The sequence below is a fragment of the Protopterus annectens genome, chromosome 2.part1 (assembly GCF_019279795.1).
Source record: "Protopterus annectens isolate FY-2018-M chromosome 2.part1, PAN1.0, whole genome shotgun sequence".
Lineage (NCBI taxonomy): Eukaryota > Metazoa > Chordata > Ceratodontiformes > Protopteridae > Protopterus > Protopterus annectens.
Window position 1 is genome coordinate 1,033,178,000 of NC_056729.1, and position 22,509 is coordinate 1,033,200,508.

At 35.9% G+C, this 22,509-nt stretch overlaps 1 protein-coding gene across 1 annotated transcript in view; it reads left to right on the forward strand.

Annotated features, from left to right (window-relative positions):
- The window catches only part of LOC122794317 (class II histocompatibility antigen, B-L beta chain-like), a 378,791-nt gene that overhangs the window by 201,421 nt on the left and 154,861 nt on the right, over positions 1 to 22,509 (forward strand). Inside the window, exon 3 of the mRNA XM_044062613.1 lies at positions 7,660 to 7,941. Within this exon, the coding sequence (XP_043918548.1) occupies positions 7,660 to 7,941 (282 nt within the window). The remainder of the gene's footprint in view (positions 1 to 7,659; positions 7,942 to 22,509) is intronic.

A 22,509-nucleotide genomic window follows, 5' to 3' on the forward strand; every position in this document is an offset into this window, starting at 1 on the left:
AACAGGCTTCATTGTAAATAGAAATACTTTTGATAATATAAGAAGAACTTTAACATTAATAGACTTTGCAAATAGGAAAAAGAAAGATTTAACACTTATTAGTCTTGATATAAGTTCAGCATTTGATTCAGTAAGTTGGGACTATCTGTTTACCTTAATGAAGTGCACAAACTTCTCGGATGCATTTGTAAATCTAATTGAACATTTATACAAAGGAACGTTGGCTTATATTAAGGTAGGAACATATGTTTCACAAAAAATACCCATTCTTAAAGGTACAAAACAAGGATGTCCACTTTCTCCACTATTATTCACTTTAGTAATGGAGCCTTGGGCTAATTTGATCAGAAACAGTACTGACATAGAGGGTTTTGAAATAAATGAAAATACAACATCCAAAATTCAACTTTTGCAGATGATGTTCTAATTACATCAGCAGGATCTAATTCTTCTATACAGTCTCTATTTGATAACATGATGAATTTTAAAAGTATTTCTGGTTTAATATTCAATGAAGAAAAAACTAAAATACTACCTATATATACACGAAAAAATATTCTCATTAGTGATTTTACTAAATATGTACCCAATTCAGGTCAGATAACTTATTTAGGTATAATACTATCTAAAGATATTAAATCTAGTATATATAATAATTATAATACCTGTTTTCTTAATATACAAAATCTTTTTAATACCTGGAATAATATGTTTTTACTATGGAGGAGAGACTTACAATTATTAAAATGATAATATTCCCCAAGATTTTATACTTAATACAATCAATAATACTTCCACCTACAAAATAATTACCAAGAAACTGAACACACTAATGTTAAATTTCTTATGGGCACCTAATAGACCTAGGATTGCATTAAAGAAACATACTAATAGCTGGTCTCAACGGGGTATTTCTTTTCCAGACTTTAATTTATATATTATCTCTTCTATTGTAAAAGTTATTACTTTATTAATAGATCAGTCATATGTCACAAAATGGAAAGATTATTGGGAGCTAATTAGTATACACTTCATGAAAATCTCCTTAACACATAAAAATATGATTGTAAATAACTCCATGTTATGGTTACTAAAGGAATTTTGTACTTCACCTATTACACCTAAACATATGGTTTGTTACCCATTAAATATTATTATTAGTTATCATAACTTTATATTCATGCACCCTAAGTATAGGGAATGGAATTTTATTGTATTTCCTATAATGTATACTCAGGGTATGCTTTTGTCATCTACTTCTGAAGGAACTCATTTAGCTATAGATAATGATCTAAAGTACTGGTATCAGTTGATATCTGATAATAAAGTTAAAAATCTAGATTTTTTAAAACAAGAATTTGATCTAAGAGAAACTTGCTGGTTAGAGGTTCAGACCTTTAGACAACATCTCATTAATAAAATAGATTTAATGTCTATAACTGTTAAAGAATCTATTCCAACACTGATTGATTACTTGATATTAAATTTACAACATAAAGTTTCTGATAAAGGTAAACTTTCATACATACATAAAGTTATCAGACAAGAAACTTTTTACAGTGTAGATTCATACTGGAATTATTTCACTTCTATTAATGGGGACCCACCAAATCAACAAGATAAACACTATATATTGGAATCTGCTTATAGAACTACGTCTTCCATTGTCTGGAGACTTTATACATGGAAATTTTTACATAGATCTTTTTATACACCTTTGATGATGAATAAAATAAATAATAAAGATAATCTATGTAAGAGATGTAATGTAGAAATTAATGCTGACTGGGCTCATATGTTTTATGACTGTATAAAATTGAAAGAATACTGGAAGTCAATTAATGAATTTTTGCAGGCTCTTTTTACAGATAATTTCATTATTTCTAAATCTCTTATATTATTCAACACACCTGTACCTCAAAGTGTTAAAAGGTTAAGCTTCCCTTGTTATGGTCTATTCTAGCAGTGGCTAGGAAAATAATAACTAGAAATTGGATTTCAGATACACCTCCTTCGTTCAATGAATTTAAAATGTTATGAATATAGTGTGCCATATGGAAATAAACACAATTAGGACTAGAACAAATAGAAAAACATCTTATTTTATTGTATGGGATAATTTACAAAATTTGTTAAAAAAAATTTAATTTCAATAGCATGGTATTTTAGTTTAATTAATTGATCTGATTGTAGTGGATGTCTTTGTAAATACTTTAGTTGTTTTGTTGAATATTATAATAATACCTATTTTTAATTACTTGTATAAAATTGTTATGATATTTCTCTTATATGTTAAAACAATAAACCTGTTTTGAAAAAAAAAGAAGAGACTGGAAGCATTTTGACTTTGGACATTCAACTTATCAGCACTCTGCCTTGTGCTCACATGTAAGTTTTAGCACTGTGATTTCTTGTAGGAATAGTTAAAGCTAGTAAAGATTAATTAGGTATTTTATCTTTGAAATCAGACCTGTCCTGCTGTATTATTTTAAGTTTCTGTGTCATCTCTGAACTCTTAGATATCTCTGTGGTGTAGTAGTTTTGTCTTGTGTTTTAATTATTTATTATTAAATATTTTTAAAACCTTCTACCTGTGGCTGATTTGTGTAGAGATAAACTCTAGAGTACATTGCATATTTATAGAGGTTATTGTAATAGGCCACTCTAAAGTAAGCTTTGACTGTTAGTCATACAACCATTGGATATTAATATTGCACAGTAATAACTGACACCCTTTTAAGGGCCTTTTAGTAGCTGATATTATTAACTGGGTGGTGGCAGTAATTACTGCCGTATAGTCTGGGTAAAGGGGCACAGTTGGAGAATCTGTGTCAGCCTTTCCCAGGAGTGTCTGTGAAGTTGTATAAATACTTATCTCAAAGTGTGTGTGTGTGTGTTGTGTCAGCTACTTGGCAGGGACACAAAGCACTGGCTGGACAGAGAGGGTACTGGAGGTTTTAGCTTGCCCAGTTAGGCTGAGACCTGGACCCTATAGCTGTGCCAATGGGGAGTCTTAATGGGGACCTGGTGAGCAAGGGAGCAAACAGCCCCAGACTGACTGTGTTCCCTGTTTGCACTTAAGGGAAATTGTGTGTGTATTAGTTATCCTTTTCTCTTCTATGAGACGACCTCCCTGGTGTTAGTGGTGAGGATTGAGACTCCTTGTTTGCTGGGCCAGGGCACGGTCGTCACAAGCAGTATGAACTGTCTACACACAACAGATAATATTTATTAACTTTGGGATTGGCTTAAGGTAATAAACAGGGAAGGGGGAGGGGGAGAACAAGGGTGTGAGCAGGCAGTTCTTTTGTACTGCTGCTAATGAGCCAAAATCCAAGCAAAGACAAGTTTATATTTAAAAAAACAATCAGAATTGACCAAGGACTGCTCTGAAGCTGTAAGTCATTTCTTAACCATTTCTCAGGTGGAAGAACAGGATAACCTTGTATCAGTAGTCTACTCTGGTCTCAATTTAAATTAACAAACAATCAGTATTTGATCAGTTATGGATACTATTTGCTAACAGAAGGAATAAAAGAGAAATAGAAGATGAGTGTGAGTGGGAGGGGGCTGCTTACAAGCCAAAGCATAATGCTCTCCAGGGGATAATGAATATTAACTCAAACAGGTAGACACATACACAAAGTTAACTTTAGCTGTTTGTGTTTGTAGTCAGTTCAGACCTGGACTGCGCTTTTCTTATGACAATGTATCCACTGCTCAGATAAAAGATAAAGTTGGTACAGCAGCTGAATACTTAAAGTGGTGTTACGTGCAAAGTTAACTTTAGCTGTTTGTGTTTGCAGACAGTTCAGACCTAGACTGTGCTTTTCTTATAACAATGTATCCACTGGTCTGATAAAAGATAAAGGTGGTACAGCAGATGAATATTTAGACTGGTGTTGGGTACAAAGTTAACTTTAGTTGTTTGTGTTTGCAGACAGTTCAGACCGAGACTGCACTTTTCTTATAACAATGTATCCACCGGTCAGATAAAGGATAAAGATGGTACAGCAGATGAATACTTAGAGTGGTGTTAGGTACAAAGTTCACTTTAGCTGTTTGTGTTTGCAGACAGTTCAGACTCAGACTGTGCTTTTCTTATAACAATGTATCCACTGGTCTGATAAAAGATAAAGGTGGTAGAGCAGATGAATATTTAGAATGGTGTTGGGTACAAAGTTAACTTTAGTTGTTTGTGTTTGCAGACAGTTCAGACCCAGACTGCACTTTTCTTATAACAATGTATCCACCGGTCAGATAAAGGATAAAGATGGTACAGCAGATGAATACTTAGAGTGGTGTTAGGTACAAAGTTCACTTTAGCTGTTTGTGTTTGCAGACAGTTCAGACTCAGACTGTGCGTTTCTTATAACAAGTACAAGCACTTTTTTTTTTTTACAATGGGGATGGACTTTATATAATTAAAATGATTATTTTTCCAAGAATATTATACTGTACATCATACAAGCCTTTTTTATACCTTCTCATAAATCTTACATAAAACAATTTAATAAACTAATGTTAAACTTTCTATGGTATCCCAATAAACCCCAAATTGTCTTGCATCCTAAATTACTATGTAGAACAATTCTGTCACATGAACCTATAGTCTGATGTTCTATATTACTGAAATATGAGGTCAAATGGTAATTTATGCACAATATGCCAAGGTTTCACTGGATAGCCTACTGAAATCCTTATTACAAGGAGCTCTTGATTATATTTGATTGAGCTGTTGAACTGATATGATAAAGGTAGAGCTGTAGCAAAATAATGATCATGGGTCATTTTAATGCCTGTAATAGCTAAAAGTGAATTCTCAGTAGAGCAACATATTTAAGTTGGTGCGTATGGGAGGTCTTTCAGCACAAGAGGGGGTGCCGCCTTTAAAAAAACCCCCAAAAAACGCTTATTCTGTTGTTCTTTGAGAGGGGCTTTCAGTAACAATTTTTCAAACTATTGTCCATCAGACGAATTTAATTCAATGAATCATCACAAATCCTATTAGTTTATGTACAAAATTGAGTAATTGTAGCATTTCATACAAATTCCCAGAAGGTAGCAATAACGATTGTCCCATCTCCTTGATCACTTTCAATTGCAAAGATCCTTTTATCTGTTTCTGTTTATATGGTTGATATTACTATTCCTGTAACCATATTGTGACTCTTTTATGGGACCAATTTTATCTATTTTATCTAAGTATTCTTGTATCTGTTATACAGATGTTTTCTAAAATTGTTAGTGTAGTGTAGAGATTGATCAAAAGTAAGATGAGAGCCAGGACTGAGCATTTTTCTGGAAGGAAACTTGCATACATTATGAGAGTATCTTTCTTACAGTTACTGTTAAATAAAAAATGTGTTAAAGATTTAGCTATTAGTTTTGTGTATTGTTTCAGAAAAGCAATGGCTATACTGTTGGTATTTCGGTTGTTTTTCTTGTCAAGTTACTCAAGGCCTTTTCTTATCTTCTTTGCAGTTAACTCCCTAAAGTAGAAGGTAGGTGCAGGTGTGGTAGTATTTTGTGAGGATGAGATCTGATTCATATTAGAGTCAATTGGCGTATGGGGGCTAGGGGCAGGTCTACAGGAGGGTTGATTATTTTTTAAGCCTGTAAGGTCTGCGCAGCTGATAGAGTTGTTTGACTTAGAATGTGATGGAGAATATAAGTATAACATATATTTTATTAATTTAAGAATGATGTTAGGTTCAAGGCTTTAGGTAATACTTGTATCCTTATGTAAGTTGATTTGGCTTCTTTGATTTCAACTTTACATCATTTTATTTTTCTGAGTGATATATAGTTCTTATAAGGGGAGTGGATGTTTGCAGCCTTCCACTGTTTCAAGGTGTTATCTCTCTGTCATTAAGCTTTTGAAGTCAGTAGTTAAGTATGGATGGTGTGCCCATCACGTACTCTTTAGAAATGGAAGTGAAGTGTTGCAAAAAATATTTGTTTTGTAATTAAAAGATGTAGTGTCCTTTAGTAATAACACAACTTAAGTTTAATGCTGTAAGAACATGGTCATGTCACTTAATTCATTATCTACAACTAGCAATCAAATAGGATGGTGGAGTGGTGTAGCAGTTAACGTTGTCACCTAAAGCAAGAGGTTCTCTGGTTTGAGTCTCAGCTGGGGTGCCTTCTGTGTGAAGTCTGGATGTCCTCCTTGTGTTTGTGTGGATCCCCTCTGGATGGTCTGGTTCCCTCCCACATTCCAAAGACATGCAGTAGGTGGACTGGACACACTAAATTGGCTCTAGATGTGAGTTTGCATGTGAGTGTGCAGTGCACCCTCTGTAGGGGGTTGGACCTTGAGGTAGCAATTTGATCCTGTAAAACCCATACATGCTACGAAAACAATGAGTGCTGAAGGACACTAGTTGCCTGATGTGCTGAATGCATGGAAGTGAATACAGAGAAAGAAAGCAATCAAATAACTGAGTGCAATATTTTTGACTGCTGATAGGCTGGATCTCAATCGCCTATAAGCTACAGAGGAAAAATGCAGTGTGTGCGGTCTGCTTTTCAAGTGGTATCAGCTTGAATAGGACAATGTAGCTCACACTGTAAGACATACAGTCATGATTAAATCCAAAGCACAATCAATATTGTAAGCATTAAGTCCATTCTGGACAGTGACCTTCAAGCTGATCATCTCTACCCATAATATTTCACATAGATCTATATGTATATACATTGTTCAATGCACACAGTGAATATGTGTATTTCTGTAATGAATATCACTAAAACTTCAATTTACTCTAACATGTAGTATGGGAACTTTCTTTGTAGACCTCATGTGTCCTACTTTGAATAGTTTTCCCTTATGCTATGTAGACTTAGCATTAAACTTGTTCGCCCCACTCCAACTCCACCCACATAGACAGAATAGAGTGGTTGACTAGCTTTGGAGTAGATGGTTATCAGAAGAATATCAGCCTAGTTGAACTTCAAAATCATATTTTCCTCAGCTAAAAATAATTATTCCACATGGGGAAACATCTAATGACCATAGTGGTGATTTAATATATCTATAAACATAGTCATTTAGTGGATATACTTTATTCATTTGCATATTCCTTCTGTTTTATAAATTAGGTAACGTAGATTTTGAAACCTTACTCTGTAACTTTTGGATTCTTACTGTACTTTACACTGGTTTGTCCAGCAGTTAATAAAGTTATTTGCTTCTGAAGCTCTGTATTAATCATGAGTGTGCTCATTTAAAAAATGTATTGAATTAAAGTTCTATATCAGTAATAATGCAGTCACTTAAACATTTTGCATGGCACTGATATAATAATACAAAACATTCAAGCTCACATTAAAACATAATGGATAGTTGTATCAGTGTTGAGTCTGTTATTAACACAGAAATGCAAACTTAATAATATAACTCAATAAATCATCTATAAAAACACACAGTTATATGAATACTGAAGTCTGCTTTCAACATATTGTGCTTACAGGTGCATTTAAAAACACTAAGCTTTTGTTTATGTTCAAAATTGTCTCATAAAATCTATCTTCATTACCACATTAATATTTCTTCTACAATAAGCATCTGTTTTGAGAGATTAAAACAATCCTTTCATCATTCTAAAAGTACTTAAGCTTTGTTCTTAATATACATCTTGCTTATGGTTTTAGATCCTCCCAGCGTGAAAATAACAGAAGCAAAGCATTCACAAGAAAGGCAGCGAACTCTACTCACATGTCATGCTGATGGATTTTATCCACCCTTTATTAAGATGGACTGGCTAAAAAATGGACAGGTACATACAGTAGATGTTCTCAGTTCAGGCATCTTGTCAAATGGAGACCTAACATATCAGATTCAGAAATTTATTGAAATTACACCAGATACTGGAGACAGATACTCTTGCAAAGTTGAACATGAAGCATTAAATGAAACAATCGTTGAAGTTTGGAGTAAGTCTAAATGTTTTATTTGTTTTTAATTGAATAATTAATGATTAAGTTAAGGTCATTGGTTGACTGTGTCAGGTGATTTCAGAGTAATTCTTATATAATGAATGTGTTTTTAAAATTTGTCAGTTCTGGAGAACCCTACAAGGTTTCTGTGATGAAAGTGATTAACTCAGTTTTTATTTAATAAAGTTGCATTCCAGTCTTATATCTTTGGATTGTTGTGTTTCGACATTGGTGGTATGGTTCTTTAGTGGGTTACTTAATCTAAATGTGTCATACCATGTTATTTGATGGAGTACTGTAGCAAGGCCACTGCTCTAGTAAAATAAAAATCTTGTTGGTTTCTAAAATTTGGACACAGAGGTTAACAAGCAAAACTGAAAGCTCAATATCAACTTATAATTTTGAATGTGTGTTTATTCTGCTCAGAATGTCTGTTTTAATTAATCATTTCATGTCATACACAGCAAATATAACAATAAATATCATGCATTATATGATTAACCCATTCTTCAAAATATAACTTATAAAATCGTTAGGGTTATACTTTACAAAAAGTTATAAGTTTCAATTTTTAAAACTGTGACAAAATTGATCATGTGTTATTGGCCACACTGGCAGAAAGATTTAGAATAATTTTGTATTCCATTTATCAGAGGCAATCATTTTGTGAGAAACATAGATAGTGTAAGACTTACAACTGATAGAAACTTTTAGGTGTCTAGTGTCAACAAAGCAATTCTGTGAAACATTTTAAGGATTCTTGATTAGTGCATTTCTAAATATAAGGGATTTTATCAGAGCGATACAGATTAAAACACAAATGTCCACTGTTTGGAGAAAAAGGGAGGCAAAATCAACAAACTAGATTAAAATATTTCTAGCATACTGGTTTCAAAGCAGCTCTTACTTCTGTGATGTCTGCAGCTTGTTGTCAGTTGGAAAGATAGGTATCAAAGGATCAATAGTGAGGTGTAGTGTGCCTCATTATTTAATATAGTACTACCTGTTGTAGTGGTGCAGCATTTCATGACAGTTATACCCTTACACATGCCTAAAGCTTCAAACAGAAAACACACACCATAAGGGGTGAGCATCACTCCTGACAGCCTCAGCCCAAAATGTGGTACAACTATTTAAAAATAAATGTAAATATATATAAATGAAACAGGACATTGTATCACGTGAGCTTGATCAAAAACCAAAAGAAAAAAATAATGCAGACTAGACTGAAAATAGGCACTCAAGTGAACAGGGATCATAGCAGTGTGCACCCCTTAAAGGTTAATTTTCAAGATAAAACTATAAATATCAAATTTTCTTTCAAAATTGATAATGGAATGGAATTATCATTTAATACTGAAACGATTATGTAAAAGTTCATCAACATTCAAAACACGTCTACATTTCCTGCAGGAAATGTTAGTAGAGTTAGTCTGTGAGAAGGGTACCATTCAATTATTAGAGCCAAATTACAGCATGACAAATAAGTAATTAACAATACAGTCAACATGGAGCTGGCCAAGTTAATTGAAACTTTTAACAGAACAGTTTATACAAACATTTTAAGATAATTGCGAAACACTACATTTAGACTTGAGGCAAATCTTAGCGAGGCAGTGATGTGATGTGATGAAGTAAAAAGTATTGAAAACATAGTTACTGATGCGGATATTAGACTAATGGAAGCTGAGGAGAAAATTTAATTATTGGCTGTTAAAAGCAAGCAATTAATGGATATGCTGGATGAGCAAGAAAATTGGTCAAAAAGAAATAATATAAACATATTTTGATAGGCAGAGAAAAGCAAATCTGATAACATGATTAGCTTTCTGTGAAAATGTTTCTGTGGAGCTTTTACTTTTCCAGAGATGTGAGAATTAAAAACAGAAAGAGCTCATAATTTAATTGTTACTCCAGACAAAATTACTTTAAAGTAAGAACAATTATTGTAAGATTTCTTAATTACACAGATAAAGAAACTTGCTTTACTTGGAATAAAAACATCTACAGTATGGTTCTTCAATAAATATATTTAACCATAACAATTCCGAAAATTTCCTACCAAAAAGAGAGAAGCATGTGTCTTAAGTCAGTCATGCTGTACTGTGTTTCTCAGCTGTCTCTGATTTCACAGAAAGTCTCTGATATTGCCTCTTATATCTGCCCTATTCCCTCATATCTCATGGACCATTACAATCAGCCATTATTACAGAAGTTAGGCTGTCATGCTTCTTACTGTTCAGAAAATAGATCATGCCCCAAGACCTTTTATCCATTTAATCCTTCAGTAGTACAGAGAGCTAAATCTTTGAATTACCAGCGAGCTGCTTACTGTATCAAGAGTAAAGGGTTGAAATCCTTTTCATAGGTGCATAGATTCATAGGATGATAGTAGGCTATTGGCTCACAGGCTCTTATAAGCCTAGACAAGAATTTTGCCCATCTTCCCACAATGTCAGCAATTGTTTCTCCTGTCCATTAGGGAGATAGTTGGGATCCCAGGGGTATATTTTCTGTTTCTCATCCAGTCATCCAGGTTCCTCTTAAAGAGGGCTGCAGAGGTACTTTGCTTGACATGGAGAGGGAGTCTATTCCATAGATGGGAGAGTCTTTAGGACATAAATGTATCATGCTGACAAGTTCTATTAATGTCACAGACCAGGTTGAGGCCTTGTGTGTGGGTTGCGTGAGTGGAGTTTGACTTAAGGATATGCAGCAACTCCATCAAGGCTGGGACTGAGATAACCATGTATGCCAGGTCACCTCTGAGCAGTCGGTATGAGACTAAGTAGAGGGACAGGGATTTAGCCTATCTGTATAGGATAGGTGTTTGAGACCCTGGAGTTTCCTGGTGAGGAACTTCTGTGGTCTCTCGAGCTGCTGCATGTGTTTGGCAAGGTATATGCCGAAGGGGGCATTGTACTCAAAAATGGGTCTGATAAGTGAGAAGTACAGGGGTGTTATGACCTCCTTGTTCCTGGATGAAATACCCTTACTTATGAGGTGGGGCATGTAGAAAGCCTTCCATACAACGGAGGCAACATGGTGATGGAAGGTCAGGTTGCGATCAACCTGGGTGCCTAAGTCCTCCACAACTGATTGCATGCTTAGTACATTGTTATTAATGTCATAATTAGTGGGGATTCCATTTTTCTCAAAGAGGATAATAATGCATTTCTTAGCATTCAGTTTGAGGCCATGCTTCTGTCACTAGTCATTAGTTTTGGTAAGGCCCTCATAGATGATGTTCATATCACTAGGGGAATTTAAGACAGTGCCAAGTTTGCAGCCATCTGCAAACTTGGTCAGACAGACCATTGGTTTTGGCTTGCACCTCAGAAAAGTTTATTCCAAGTGGTAGAGGCCCCAAGACTGATCCTTGAGGTATACCATTCATTACAGCTCTACTACTAGAGGTGGCTTCCCCTATTTTGACTGAGTGGGTTCTATCAGTGAGCCAGTTATATAACCATCTGGTACCATATGGGTTGATGCCTAGCTGGGAGAGTTTATCTATTATGCCCAAGTGGGGAATGGTTTTGAAGGCTTTGGCTAAGTCAAGGTAGGAGGTATGCACTGTCTCCCTCTAATCCATGGCTTTTGTGACTGCTTTGAAGAAGTCTACCAAGTTTAACATGCATGATTTCCCTTTGACAAAATCAAACTTTGTGGGGTCAAAAGTTTGGAGATTGCCAACGTCCTTGTTTATAAGGTCCATGATAATACATTCCATGGCCTTGCAGATCAGGCTAGTTAGGCTGATGGGCCTATAATTACCTGGGTCATTGGACAATCCACCTTTGTATAGCGGGATGACAGTGGCTGTCCTCCATTTGGCTGTGACAAAGTCGGTGCTCAGGCTTTGGTTAAATAGGGTGCCTAGTGGAGCTGAGAACTCATGCCTGACTTCATGTAGGATACACTCAGGATATCAACCAAACTGCAGCAAGCTATGTCAGGTAAATGGATATTCCAAAAAAACACACCAACCAGTAGAAACATTTACTTTTTATTCCAACAAAGCTTTCAGGAAAACTCCCTTCATCAGTGTTTAACTAACATTCTAAATCATTTAATGTTATACTCTCATTCAAACACCACATGACACAGCCAACAAATGCAATTATAAAAACAATTAATTATGGAAACAATGTGTTAAACAAGCAATATATACAAGCAGGGTATACAAAACCTTTGTTCTAAAACATCATTCATAAACCAGCTTCATTAAAAGCATATATACACATATATTAATTTATATTAAATAAATCATATTTAAATAAGTAAAATAACATAGAAGAATAGACTTTTTACTATTTATTATTTATACTGCTTTTGTTTCTTAACCAAGATGGGTTTTATTGTATTTGTATTATTCAAACTTGGATACTTAGCTTCAAGTAAAGTGATCCATTTATACTCAGCCACATCCAGCCTATTTACCATATCACCACCTCTAGTATTTTTATATATTATTTCTAACACTTTAAAACTAAAAGTGTGCATTTCATTATTATCTATAATGTGTTTAGCTAATGCATTGGTTTCTATCTTCCTTTTGATTTCTGATTTATGTTCTATTATCCTATCTCTTAGGCATCTAAAACATTTTCCCACATAGAAACATCTACATTTTTCATGTGTTCCTAGGTAGACTATAAATGTAGTATTACAATTTGCCTGATATCTAACTTCATATTTAGTACTCGTTAAGGGGAGTTTAAAATACTGCTCTTCACAAATATCCTTACAACAACTACATACTTTATATGGAACAGTCCCATTTCTGTTCACCTTAGGAATATTTGTATTCATATCAAACACTTTATAACATAACTGTCTTTTCAAATTTACACAACTGATATAGGTAAACTCGGGTGTATGTCCCAAGATTGGGATGAGCTCTTGCATGGTCATTAAGATTCTCCAATGCTTACGAATGATATCTTCTACTTGCTTAACCCTATCTGTATACATACTAACATATCTAACTGTTACTTCCACATTCTTCAATCTGGCATCATATCCATGGCTATCTTCTCACCAAATATGGGGTTTGCACGTTGTGCTCTATCTTTTAATATACTATTCATGATATTTTTTGTTAATTCAGCATCATAGCCCCTGTTTACAAAATCACAGAACAATTACTCCATTTGTTCTTTACATCTTTTTTCATCGGTATTGAGTTTACTAAATCTTAAAAAACTGCTCCTTCAGTATACCTTTAAAAATATGCCTACTATGCAAACTGTTTGCATGTGTATATCTATTAACTTTTACATCCTTTCTATGGATTGTGGTAATAAGTTGATTATGCTCTTTCAGTAAATGCACATCCAAATACACAATATTAGTATCATGAGTAGTCATCTTAAATTTTAAAAAAGAGGTGGTCATATTTAAATACTGCACAAAAGCATTCAAGTCATTCAGGATCATCAGGGATCCTTTCCAAATTATAAAGCAATCATCTACAAAATGCTGATAAAAACATACATTATCCTTATAGGGGTTACTACTGTTGTTTATAAACTTACTTTCACATTCATGTAATACCATGTTTGCATATGTGTTAGCCAAGGGCGTCCCCATGGCCACACCACTTTGTTGCAAAAAAGGTTTCACATTAAACAGAAAAACATTTTTTGTCAAAATGACTTCAATCAAACCACATAAATTCTCTATACTTCTACCATTCATATCTGTATTTTTACACAAAAAGTTATGTATAGCATTAATTCCATATTCATTTGGTATTACAGTAAAAAGAGAGTTTATATCAAGAGTAACCATCATATAATCAACATTCAAGTTTTGTTTGTACCATTTATAGAGCTTAGTTAAAAAATCATCCATATCTTTTAAAATTTTAGAACATAATACCAGATATTTACTTAAAGCATTTTGTATATAAATTGATAATGGCTCAGTTCCACAGCCCCTTCCTGAAATGATAGGTCCCATTGGGGGGCGTGTAACTGATATATGAATTTTGAGGATCCTGTATATCATTGATATCACTGGATGTGAAACTGTTAAAAAAAGTTCTAAAGGAATATAATTTTGTAATTGAAGCTCATAAATATACATATTCACATCTGCTATGTGTTTTTTCACTTCATCAAAGGTTATAGCTCTAAAAATCACTAAATCAGACAAAAATTATTCCATCAGGGCATTATAATCAGACATTAAACAAAACAATAGCCCAACCCTTGTCTGCTTGCTTAATTATTATACTATCATCACAGCATAGATCTTTAAATGCTTTATATTCTTCGTATGATAAATTATAAAACTTTCCTTCCTCTATGTTCATATAGTTTTCTTATATCTTGCTCAAATACATACATAAAAGCATTTAACACAGGACAATTATTTGGAATAAAAATACTAGATTTTTTCAAACAGCTTTATGTTCATGTAATGTGTCTTTAAAAAAAAATTTTAAGCTCACATTTCTAACAAAAGCCTTTAGGTCAGTTATTGCATCAACAACAGTGTCTGACTGAGTTGGTATAAATTGCAAACCTTTATCAAATAAGTTTTGGGTTCCTATTACGTGATCGAAGTTTTGAAACTTTGAACACGACAATATCAAACTTGTCTGTTCGAAGTTTCAAAACTTCAAACAGGGAAAAAAAAAAAAAAAGACATAACAGTAAACTAACTGCTGCAAGCAGAGGGGCAAGCATCCCCCACACCCACCACTTTTTAAATATACCAACTCCGAGATCGCACTACAGTGCAGTAAAGGGAAATATTCCCTTTCTGCACTATAGTGGGGTCTCAGAGTTCGTATATTTAAAGAGCAGTGAGTGTGTGAGGTGCAGGGGGGCTTGCCCCCCTGCTTGCAACAGTTAGTTTACTGTTACATCTTCTATTTTTTTTTTTCTGTGTTCGAACTTCAGCAAGTTTGACTATATGGTTTCAGCCATATAGGGTTCAAACTTGTTGAAGTTCAATCATGTAATAGGAACCCATCATTTTTCAGTGGCTTTTATTAAGTTATAATTAGACAAATTTATGAACACAGTCTTTTTCTTACTTAAAACCTCCATCCCTGCTTGTTATGGGACATTGGGCTTCCGTTCTTCCTTTTTGCTCCTTGTAGTTCATTTCGTTGTTGCGATCTCCCTCTCGGTTCTTGTTTCTTCCGTACCTCTACTTTCTCTGGTAACTTCACAGGTATTGCCCTTGTCCCCTTCAAAAAAACCTCAGCATTCCCTTCATCAGTGTTTAACCTGAGCTGATGAATATTTAGTATGCAGGAGGCTCAGCAAATCAGCAGCATGAATTTGTGAATTCACCCAATCAAATGAATTCTGGTTTAATACAGTCGGCTGGAAGTAGTAAAGCAGAAATCTCGAATGTGGCAATGAATGTAAAATATGCTGAGGTTATATGTATATGAATATCAAGAGCAAAGCCAAAATAATGAGGAAAGAAAATAAGGGCAGCGTATAAATGTTCTTACTTACCTCAAACAGTGCTAGTTCTGCACTAGTATATGTTTTATTAATTTATTAGCAATATTAATTCTGAAACTCAAATGGCTGTCATTTCAGTGTCTGCAGCCTCAGCTGCTTACCAGAATTTTTTAATGAGATTTGAAACACAACTAAGATATGATGCAAAATCAAGGATAGTTTTATAGGATTCTTTCTTTCTGTCTTCATCTCTCTTTTTTCTCACTCACATGTACATATACACATGGACACTTTGGATTTACTGCTAATAATTAACAAATGCAGTGGTTTTAAACATAAATTGCAAGAGTAATATTTACCTGCCTTCCCTTTTACCTCCAATCTTCTTTAATAAAGACTTCAAGGTAGCAGAGAGTTTATTTTAAAGTGAGAAATAAAAACAGCAAATTCCTATTATAGAAAGCATGGGTGTCTAGTGTCCCCCTCCTCAATACTAAATGATTTTCTCTTTAGTACAGGGGAGTTTGGAGGTTTTGCAGACTCTCGCGCACACACACACACACACACACACACACACACACACACACACACACACACACACACACACACAGGCGTGCATGCACGCGCGCACCTGTGATCACTCATCCCTCTACATATACACACACACACACACACACACACACACACACACACACACACACACACACACACACACACACACACACACACACACACAGGCATGCATGCACACGCGCAGCTAAGATCACTCATCCCTCTGCATATACACACACACACACACACACACACACAAACTCGCACAAACCCATTCTCACATTCTCACACACAAACACACACACACACACACACACACACACACACACACGCACACACATGCACACACATGCACGCACACGCACACACACGCACATACACACCCTCACAACTTGTCTGCTAAACTTCCAATCCCTTATTACTTGTAACCTGATCTAACAACTGAAAGCAATGGGTGAAAACAAACTTTTGGTCTAGCTAATTAACTTGTCTGGCTGTGCTATCTTACACAGTGGAAGAAGCCCATGTTAAGGCCTACTGCTGATAGCAGTCCATAAGTCTAAAAGATTTATTGAGGCATCTAGGCCATCTTAGAATCAGAGAATTAAATAATACTTACAAAGAGTGACCACCTTCAGAAGCAATTCTTTAAACATGAAGTAGCCAGATCATTGAAACCCACCAATAAAAAACGTATTTGGATATATAATGAAGTAACATAGCTAAAACAAACCTAAGATGATAAAATGCAACAGGATTGCAATATACACAAGGTTAAATGTTATGCTTCTGTCATCTTCCTGGATGACTACTATGTCTCATTTTCATCGTAAATACCACTGCTGTATATAGCACATTAGGTCATCAAAACTTGCTTGACAAACTTGGAGAAGCCCAAATCTAATTTTGATATGTTCTACATTTTGATCACTTGTTGCAGTAGCCCAAACTATATAGGCTATGTACTTGCCTTAGATATGACCACTAGACAACTTTCAAAGCTTTATTTTCCTTCCACATGCTCAAGCTGCCATTGGCTTGACAGAGGCATATAAATACTGATTTGGGTGCCAAAATCATTAGTGCTTCGTTGCCACCAAAATACTTCAACTCTGCTGTCTTGGTGGAACTGGCAGTCAGCTAGTGATTATTTCAAAGCTGGGTAGCTAAAGTCTTCTTTTGGGGAAAACCTTCTATTACATATTTTTTCTGTGAGAAACTGTACTTCTTTCTGTGAATAATTTAATTGTATGTAAAGAAATGTATTTTTGTGGGACTGCCATATTTCTGAAATAATTTTTATTTGTGTTTGTGTGAACATATTTTGTAAAAATTATTTTTTATTGATATAATCTGCAGTTTTGTATAGAATAAGTGTGATTGTGATAGGATTTGGTGCTTTTTCCTGACTGTTAGAGAACTATTACCTAAGAACTTTAATTTTCCTGTCAGAAGATTTATCGACTCTCTTAGGCTCTGCTACTTGCTTGTGAGGTCTCCTTCCTGGCTTGAACATGGAGCAATTTATTGTCACTGTAGTTCTAGCTTCTCCTGTCTGGAAGAATAGGATTTTTTTAGGGAGTCTTTGTGCATCTGATTGGCTCAATCACTGTATCTGCTGACAGGTGTCTCTCAGTGGCCAATAGTAGTTTCACTGGACCCTGGACCATGCAGCTTTTACTTTTGATCCCTCTGGTGCAGCTCCTTGGGAAGCCACTAAGGACCAGGAGATTGGCATGTCCTCTGTAGCTCTATGGTTGCCCTCAATGAGAATGGATAACCATTCTTTTTCAATGCAGACTTTACTGAAAAGGCTCACTCAGACTGTGCCACAGATTTTTGTGAGGTGAAAGGTTAGTTTGTTTTTGCTTTTTTGTATTTTGTATTTCTTCATGACCTTCTTCTGTTTTGCATATTGTGATTTATTTTCTTTACACTGCATTTTACTTGTATTCTGCTTTTAACTGCAAATTTAAACTAGGAAAGAGACTGCACCCGGCTCTCTTGTCAGTCACTCAGACATTAAATTTTCCCCCAGCCTCTTACCCTGCTGCTAGTGTGTTTTTAAAGTCAGCTGCCTTTCTAGTTACCTGCACCTTATATTAATTTGAACATATATTTCCTTCCCTGTCCACTTTCATTGGCTATTGTGAGATTTCCATGTTATGAAATCGCTCCCCATCAGCTAATTACATTTATTGCTCATCCCACTGTATTCCATAGAGTCAGAATAAAAAGTGCCCACCCCCTGCAATCCATCTTGCTCTTATACAATTAGTGGCTCCTGACATACATAGCTAAAGCTTAAGTTACCCACTCTTTCATATCTAACTGCTTACTGTAGATCTTAGGATATTAACTCATTTATTCCAGATTACATTTTAAATCTGCAACATATACTCCAAGACCACCAGTTATTGGAGAACCCACATTCAGCCTCTCAGTAGACATCTTAGGATTAGTGCCTTTGTTTTGCTCCTGTTGAGAGTAGGAGCATAATGACATTATTTCTTGTCTGCTGATCACCAGTAAGCCTAATAACTGGGTTATATGTGCCATCTTAGAATTTGTGCTTATATTTTGCTCCTGGTGAGACACTTCACTGTTTCTGATTGAGCAGTGAGTCTCTGTTGGAACTTCCTGACTGGTTTGATTGCTATTCAGGACATCTACCAGGAAAAGGCTACACCAAAGAGCCTATTGCCTGCTTCTCATCTTGGCATGGGTGCTGCTGTTTTGCTTTGGTTGGAGAAGAAACAAAGAAGCATTGTATCCCAGCAGCGTGAAGTTGTAGTGAGACTAGCAGTAATAGTAGCAAGGCAGTAGCCATTCCTGAGAATCTCCTCCATTCATTATTCATAACAAAACTAATTCTTTATTTTCAGTAAGTACTGCTTGATTTTCTGCTGTCTAACCTATCTTCAGAATATGTCTCTAAATACTTCATCAATAAATCATTAGGGTCTACTTATCAGTTTCCCCTTAAGTGCTTGGCAGTGCTTATATAGGTTCATAGTTTGGTACAAGGCTATCGGTCCTAGGGCCTATAGAAGCCTAGCCATAACAATTCCTTGGCTATTTCTTCCCACACTATTTACTTCCCTGGACCCCTGTCTAGCAGGGTGACTGACGTGATCCCTGGGGTGAATTTCCTTTCTCCCATCCAGTCATCAAGGTTCCTTTTGAAGAGGGCCAAAGAGGTGCTCTGCTTGACATGTATGGGCAGTCTATACCAGAGTCTGGGGAGTCTCTGGGTCAGGAACCTATCCCTTCAGCATGTTTTGTTTATTGTGATGACAAGATTTAGAGGGATTGGGATTTCTTTAAGTGTAGCATGTCCTACAGCTCTGGGTTTGACATGGCCTTGTATGTTAAGCAGAGATTGCCTCGGAGTAGACGATATGCGGCAGAGTATAGCTGGAGTTTTTTAAGGTGGTCAGCATAAGGCATCTGCTTTAGGCCTGTGATTCTTTTAGTGTGGTATTTCTGCGGCCTTTCCAGTTGCTGCAGATGTCTTGAGAGGTACATACCAAATGGAGTGTTGTATTCTATAATGGGGCTAATGAGGGATGAGTACAGTGGGACAATGACCTCCTTTTTTCTGGATGAAAAGCCCTTAGTGATGAGGTGTGCCACATAGAAGGATTTCCTGACTGTTGTGGTAATGTGGTTATTGAATGTGAGACCACTGTCCACCTGTGTCCCTAAGTCTCTTATCACACTTTCAGTGTTTAGTGCACTGCCACCTATGTGGTAATTCATGGGTACATGTTTTTTCCCAAAGGGGATAACTATACAATTCTTGGCATTGAGCTTGAACCCATGGCTCTGGCACTAAGCATCTGTTTCTGTAAGGCCCTTTTGTAGAGTATCAACATCATTTGTAGATTCAATAATGGTTCCCAGTTTGCAGTCATCTGCGAACTTTGTTAGCCAGAGTCTCTTAGTGTTCGCCTGTACTTCAGAGAAGTAGATGCTGTTAGAAAAATGTGTATTTGAATGTATGAGAAATGCTAGTTTAAAAGCAAAGTAGTATATAATGCATTTTATTCTATTAATCATATAATAGTAAGGATTAATTCATGTGTAAATGTAAGTAGTTTTGAAACTGCAGTGTGGCTTGAAGCAAAGCTGATCTTTGACCCTGGCAGAATGCTAGCTTAGCAAGTTTTAATGTTTATGCTTTTCACAAGTGATTATCTGCTGGGTCAGGAAATTAAATGTGTGAAATAATGAAATCTTCTGCTCTTTCCTGTTGGAATTATTTGGCCTTGTATATGTGTTACTGAGATAGCACGCAGCTGTGTGAGAAAGTGTAACAGAGAACAAAGACGTGTATTAAAAGACTGAAGCTGCTATTATATTCGAACTGATATGAAACCTTGAAGAAGTAACTTTACAGAAAAACATTATGTCTGACCCACTGGATAGCAAGGCCGTATTTTCTAGAGGAAAAGTTTTTTTTAATATACAGCATCAACAGCTTTATGAATAGAAGACTGTAAGCTAAAAGTGATGTAGATGCCCGGTGACATATCACGTCAGTAAGGTGGGCATAGCTTAAATGTTAAACCTATATAAAATTGTGTGCTTCCTGTTTCATGTCAGACAAAATTCTGTACTTGTACATTTTTTGCCTCCTGGTGTACACTAGTAAACTTTTTAACCTGAACCTCCTGTGTATTGAAATCTTATTTTATTTAACAGTTTGGTCCTTTGCAGATGGAATTCCCTTGGTAAGCCACAGATCAGAGCGTATCGGTGGTCGAATACTGCGCAGGAGAAGTTACCGAAATGGTTCTTCTTGAGCGAAAAGACCTCCGACTGAATTGTCGTGTAAAGAGGCTGGCCAATTTCTGATCTGTGGCTGAAAAGCAGAACTTGGACTTTCTCAATACCGGAGGCTCAGGTAGGAAGAATTTGCCTTTTTTCTGTTTTAGATCAGGGACTAGGTTACAGTATATTGTCGTCAAGATTTGTTTTGCAGATCAGGGACAAAAGGAAGTACTGTATCTTTGGTCATAGATCAGGGTAACAGAATAAGGTAGGCAGCTATTCTAGATAAACTGTGAACAGGAACTGAGAACTTGATATCACGTGATAAAAAAGGGTTACGTAACATTTTCTTTGACATGGGTAATCAGTGGACTAAAACATCGCGAGATCCACCCCTAACCAAAGACGCAAAATACATGCAATCACAACGTTCCTATAATGTTAGGTATTATACGAAATGGGTTAGTAAATATGAATTTGATGGTAAACTAGATAAGACTTCACTAGTTAAACTCCTTAAACAGCTTAAATCTGATGCAGGTGGTCAGGCAAAAAAGCAACACCAATTAGGCATACCTCAAGCACACAGGTGGATTGAGGATCGTAGAGAACAGAAGCTTAAAAATTCAAAAACATTATTTTTAGACAAAGAGGATAATAACTTGGTAATAGCAATATCTCCTCCCTTACCCTTTTCAGGATATGAAGCGAGTGGACAGGCTGGTCCGCCTCTGCATTATCCTGAAGTTTCAGCAAGACCACAACCATTTGTTAGAGATCCTATTGAAACTAGGTCCCGAACGCGTAAAACACATAGGGACACAGAATCATATCAAATAGAAAGAAACCTACAGGATGAGAGTGAGGAAGAAATATGCCCACTTATAGAAGTTCCAAATCCTCAGGCAGGACAGGAAGGGCAGGACCCAACACTCTTAGTATATAGACCATGGACACCGGAAGATATCCGGAAGGCTACTGAGGGAATCCCCCATCCGAAAGTTAATTTTACGAAATTTTTAGAAGATTTACAAGGAATGAGGTTGAGTTACCACTTGAATGGGGAAGAAGTAGAAAAAGTAGTAAGACAAATTATAGGTCCAGATTGGCACATGATTTGTGGCACCTGGAATCCTCGTAATGCAGAGCTTAAACCCCTCCCACATAGTGACGCGGAGTTAGACAACAGAGTGAAAGGTCTAACAGACCGAATCTCTGAGAAATGGAAACCTAGAGCAGATTGGACTTGCATTAATCAATGCATACAACAGAAAAATGAGACAATAGATGGGTCCTATGCTAGATTATTAGAATGTTTTAATAATCATAGCGGTATGTCGGTTCCTGAGAACCAAACGAATGATTCCCCATATGAACAACAATTAAAAAATGCATTTTTGAAAGGTTGCATTGCACCTATTAGTAGCTTCATTACGAAGCATGTGATAGACCATCGAACAGGGAGGCTACAAGCCTTACTCGAATACGCTAGACATGCTGAAAGACATTTTAATAGTAAAAAGAAAAAGAAGGCGCAAGTCTTCACTGCTGAAGACGGAGCTGAAGTATTTGTATTACAGTCAGGTAAAAAGGGCAAGAAGAATGCCCAGGGAAACAAACAGTCTGACAAACGATCAGAAGATTTTGAAGAGAGAAAAAAGAGAGGTGCGTGCTTCAAGTGCGGGAAAAAGGGACATCTAGCAAGGGATTGTATGCAAAACAAAAAGGTAATTTCAGAAGATAAGGGAGATGAGGACTGACTATATGATAGTGAAGATACATCATGTGAAAGTCAGAAATCATC